General features: G+C 43.1%; 1 protein-coding gene across 1 annotated transcript in view; it reads left to right on the top strand.

The window, feature by feature from the left end:
- TCP11 (t-complex 11) overlaps positions 1–5,271 on the top strand; it is a 55,391-nt gene that overhangs the window by 8,610 nt on the left and 41,510 nt on the right. Inside the window, 1 exon segment of the mRNA XM_007939367.2 lies at positions 4,133–4,253. Within this exon segment, the coding sequence (XP_007937558.2) occupies positions 4,133–4,253 (121 nt within the window).

Here is a 5,271-nt window from a genome sequence, read left to right as displayed (position 1 = left end):
TTTCTAGGTAGTCTAAGTGGGAAAGGATACTCTGGGCAGAGGAAGCAACATGTCAGAGGCACACAGTATGGTAGAACATGGTATGTTCTATACAAGTAGCTTGGTGTGGTTGATCACAAGGTGTTATGAAGCAAGAAGAGATCAATTGAAAAGGGAGGCAAAGCAATATCATGAAGGGCTAGTTAAGCCATTTTCCTGTTGGTGATGGGGAGTCCCTAGAGGACTTTAAATGAGTGTGACATCATGATCAGAAGGATATCTTATAAAAACCATTGATTTTAAAAATGAATTGGTGGCAGTACGGAGAATAGCTTAAAAAGGGGTAAGACTGGAGGCAGGGGGACCAGTAAATGGACTATTGTAATAGTCCAGATAAGAGATGATGATAGGAAGAGATGGGTTCCAGAGATATTTAGGGAGCTGAATTTATGGAACTAGGTAATCAATTGGATAAATAGGATGGGGAGAAAGGAATTAAGAGCAATTCCAGTCCACCCTCCAGTACATACTACTTTTTACAAGTGAGACTGGCGTGTTAGGAGAGGAACTCAGACTTTTTGTTTTATTCATCTCTGTATTGCTTGTAATTTTTCCTGTTTACAAGGAATGTGCATTACTGCTGTATTTTTTTTTTTAAGGGGAAAAAGATCTTTTGGGATTATATGACTGGACGGATGCGCCACTGAGACTGGGGATATAGGAGGAACAAGTTTGGAGGAGCAAAGTGGTGAATTTAATTTTAGATGTGCTGATTTTAAGATATCTGTGGGACATTCAGGTATTATCAAAAAAAAAAAGAAAATCCTTTCCTAGATGTTAAGGTTTGGGAAAAGAAGACCATCTAGTTTACTAAGGTGCAACTTTTGGTATCTCTCTGTATGGAACAAAGAAGGTGCAGAAAATCAAAGCTGCAAGGAAAGAAATAGTTCTAAGGACTAATGGACTACATGAACCCCTGCCTCCATGACCCTGAGACCAGAAGAACTAGATGATACCTGGCTACAACTGCTGATTGTCCTGATAGGGACAGTAGGAGATCCTGGATAGAGTGGGAAAATGTGGAACAAAACTCAAAATCATAAAAAAGACCAAGCTTACAGGTCTGGAAGAGACTGGTGGAACACCAAGACTATGGCCCTTAGACACCCTTCAAGCCTGGAACTGAGTTTCTCACCCCTGTGCCTCACCTTTCAGCCAAATGATGGGCCTATGAGGTGAACAGTAATAGGAGGCACACACTCATTACAACAATCAAACATTAAATCAAAAGGGAAGCATGTGCCCAAGATTAAAGCTAAAGCTATGCCAAGAGATTTGGGAGACAACTACTTAGCCAACTGACTGGAAAAGATCCATATTTGTATCCATTCCAAAGAAAGGTGATCCCACAGTATGTAGAAATTATCAAATAATATCATTAATATCACACACAAGTAAAATCTTACTGAAGATGATTAAAAAATGGTTACAGCAGTATATTGACAGAGAACTTCCAGAAATGCAAGCTGGATTCAGAAGAGGATGTTCAATAAGGGATATCATTGCTGATGTCAGATGAATCTTGGCTGAAAGCAAAGAATAGCAGAAAGATGTTTGTTGTTGTTGTTGTTGTTATGTGCCGTGGAGTCGGACCTGACTCATAGTGACCCCTCCTTGGGTTTCTGAGGCAGTATCACTACAGAAGTAGATTGCCCCATCTTCCTTCCAGGGAGTTACTGGTGGGTTTGAACTGCCAGCCCTCTGGTTAGCAGTCCAGTGCCTTAGGCACTCCACTACCAGAGCTCCCAGAAAGATGTTTACTTGTGTTTTATTGACTATGCAAAAGCATTTGATTGTGTGGATGATAACAAATTATGGATAACATTGAGAAGAATAGGAATTCCAGAATACTTAATTGTGCTCATGAGGAACTTGTACATAGACCAGGAGGCTGTTGTTCAAACAGAACCAGGGGACACTGAATGGTTTAAAATCAAGAAGGGAGTGTGTCAAGGTTGTATCCTTTCACCATACTTACTCAATCTGTATGCTGAACAAATCTGGGAAGCTGGTCTATATGAAGAAGAATGTGGCATCAGGATTGGAGGAAGACTCATTAACAACTTGCATAATGCAGATGACACAATTTTGCTTGCTGAAAGTGAGGATGACTTGAAGCACTTACTGATGAAGATTGAAGACTACAGTCTGCAGTATGGATTATACCTCAATATAAAGAAAACAAATATCCTCACAATGGGACCAATAAACAGCATGATGATAAATGGAGAAAAGATTGAAGTTGTCAAAGACTTCATATTACTTGGTTCTTGCTAAAAAGCCAAGGAGACCACATCTCCTGACCTCCTCCAACCCCACAAGAGGAAGACAGAGTCATTATTAGTAACCCAAGGCCTATTCCTGCAAGGCCAGACATGCTGCCTCCCTCCAGCCCTTTCACCAACTGTTCCTCCCAAAGCACCCACCACCTCTCTCCTGGGTTCGATAATTCGCTGCAGTGGCCACACAGAACTCACAAATTATGGGATTTATTAGGGAAGCACCAGGCTACAATTCAAGTTCAGGAGAAACGCTCAGTCTCTCTCGCAGCCCACTGTCTCTCAGCCAACAGTCTCTCACAGTCTCTCTCCCAGCAGTGTGTGTCCCTTGGTGTCTCACTCAGCAATGCATGTCTCTTGTGTCTCTTTCCCAGCAGTGCGTGTCTCTCAGGAGCCCATGTCTCTTTCAGCAGCACTCTTCCTCAACCAGCAGTCAGAGAGATCTCTGCTTCTAGGAGGCCTCCTTTTGAGCCTGGCAGAGTGGCCAAACTAGCCAATCATAGTATCAGAATTCTAAGCACCTGAGAGAGAGCAACCTTCCCAGAACATTGCTTTGTGCCACACCCAACAGAAATACCCCAGGGGATAACTTTTACAATCAGGAGCTCCTCAGTTGCTCATAGCAAATTCCACCGCGAGTTTACAACAATTTATGGCTAGAAAAGCCATACCAGGTAATTTACTACACCACAGTTCTACAATCAACACCAATGGAAGCAGCAGTCAAGATATCAGATATTGTATAACATTGGGCAGATCTGCTGCAAAGGACCTGTTTCAAGTGCTGAAGAGCAAAGATGTTTCTTTGAAGACTAAGGTGCGCTTGACACAAGCCATGGTATTTTCAGTCATCTCTTGTGCATGTGAGAGCTGGACAATGAAAAAAGAAGACCAAAGAAGAGTTGATGCTTTTAAGTTGTGGTGTTGGTGAAGAATGCAGAAAGTACCGTGGATTGCTAAAAGAACTAACAAATCTGTCCTGGAAGAAGTTTGGCCGGAATGTTCCTTGGAAGCAAGAATGGCCAGACTTCGCCTCACCTACTTTGGTCATGTCAGAAGGGACCATTCCCTGCAGAAGGATATTATGCTTGGCAAAGTGGAGGGACAATGAAAAAGGGGAAGGCCCTCAACCAGATGGATTGACACAGTGGCTGCAACAATGGACTCAGGTATAGCAAAGGTTGTGGGGCTGGCACAGAACCGGGCAGTGTTTCGTTCTGCTGTACGTGAGGTTGCTGTGAGTCGGAGATGACTCCACGGTACCTAACAACAACAAAGCTAAGAAGGCAGGAAGGGATAGGAATGAAGGACAAAGGGAAATGGTAAACACAGGAAGTGGGTGAGTGCTGTTACATTGTGGGATTTAAGTGAATGTCACAAAACAAAATGTTTATGAATTATTGAATGGAAAACCAATTTGCTCTGTAAACTTTCACCCAAATCACACACACACACACGAACACAAAGACCATCTAGCTCAATAACATATGTATACACAAATGGAATCTAGACTTAAATCAAACTAAATGATCTTTGACTTTCAAGGCCTTGACCTCTACCCAGGGCCTTCCTGCTTCAGGGGGAGGGCTACCCTGGAACCAGGAGAAGCCTTTCTGAGAGGTTTTTGACACCTTTGACACTCAAGTCTGTCTTCAGCTTATTCAACTGTGCTGCTGTTCAAACATAGTCCTAGCCCTTCCTTGTCAATACAGTGGTCTTTTATGATACCAAATGCCATTTGGGCTTTAGGAGATTATGACCCTATAATAGTTTTTGGGTAGAGAGAGTAATTTGCTCATTTAACTCTCCTACAGTCTGGAAGGCAAAGTCAAGGAGACAATGCACAGTGCCTTTTGGGACCAACTTAAAGAACAACTATCAGCTACTCCTCCCAACTTCACTTGTGCTCTTCAACTTCTGAAAGAAATTAAAGAGGTGAGTGATTGACCTTCCTTTTGTGAACATGGTGAAGTTCCTAGACATCCCCAGCTCATTAAAATGTCAGTGGCTACCAAATCCTAAATAGTGCACTTTCTTTCTGAGCATGGTCCATGTCAATCAGGGTCTAATCAGGAGACCAAAGTCATATAGTAATTTGAACATGGAAGGTTTAATATAAGAATTATTATAATGGGATTGGAGGAGAGCTTGGGTAGCATGGAGTAAAGAGAACTCTAAAGGATGCTGGAATAGCAGATTTAAGGAGCAACTACTGCTCCTAGGGCTGAGATAGAACATCTAAGAATCTTGTTGGAGGTGGCATGGCTGTGGCTCGCTGAATGTCAGAGTCACTGTGGTGCTGTGCCAGGTGCTAGGGAAAACTGTTCATGGGGAGATATCTTGTCGGAAGTACTCTGCTACTCCGAGTAGCTAGGGAAGTTGCTGGATGCTGTGTGCTGCTTACCACATGTGCAGCTGGAGAGGCCACCTGTGCTGAAGGAACCTGGAACTAGAGAAACAGCTATTTGTTCTATAGAAGCCCAGCACTGGAGAAGCCATGAATATTGCAAAGCCTGCTAAGTAAGCATACCAGAACCAGAAGAAAAGTTCCTTCCTTTTGCAATATCTCTTTGGTATGTGGTTGTGGTAGGTAAGGTTGTAGGTCAACTTGGCTGGGTTGAGTGGCTACACAGCTGAATGTAGTTTTTCCCCATGGTGAGATCAGTAATCAACTCCATGGTGGAATCTACTAGAGCATTTGAGTACCTGCTTTAGGGATGTGGGCTGCTTCCAGTGTATAAGAAGCAACTTTGAAGAAGGTCTCCAGCTTATGTTGTTGCTGTTGTTGTTATGTGCCGTCCAGTTGGACCCGACTCATAGCAACCCCTCCTTGGGTTTCTGAGGCAGTATCACTACAGAAGTAGATTGCTCCATCTTCCTTCCGAGGAGTGGCTGATGGGTTTGAACCGCCAGCCTTCTGGTTAGCAGTCAAGTGCCTTAGGCACTACGCTAC

This window comes from Orycteropus afer, unplaced genomic scaffold (assembly GCF_000298275.1).
Source record: "Orycteropus afer afer isolate SDZICR_OR568_19922 unplaced genomic scaffold, OryAfe1.0 scaffold00059, whole genome shotgun sequence".
Classification (NCBI taxonomy): Eukaryota; Metazoa; Chordata; class Mammalia; order Tubulidentata; family Orycteropodidae; genus Orycteropus; species Orycteropus afer.
The sequence above is the reverse complement of the archived record's forward strand: the minus strand, read 5'-3'. Positions and strand labels throughout refer to the sequence as shown.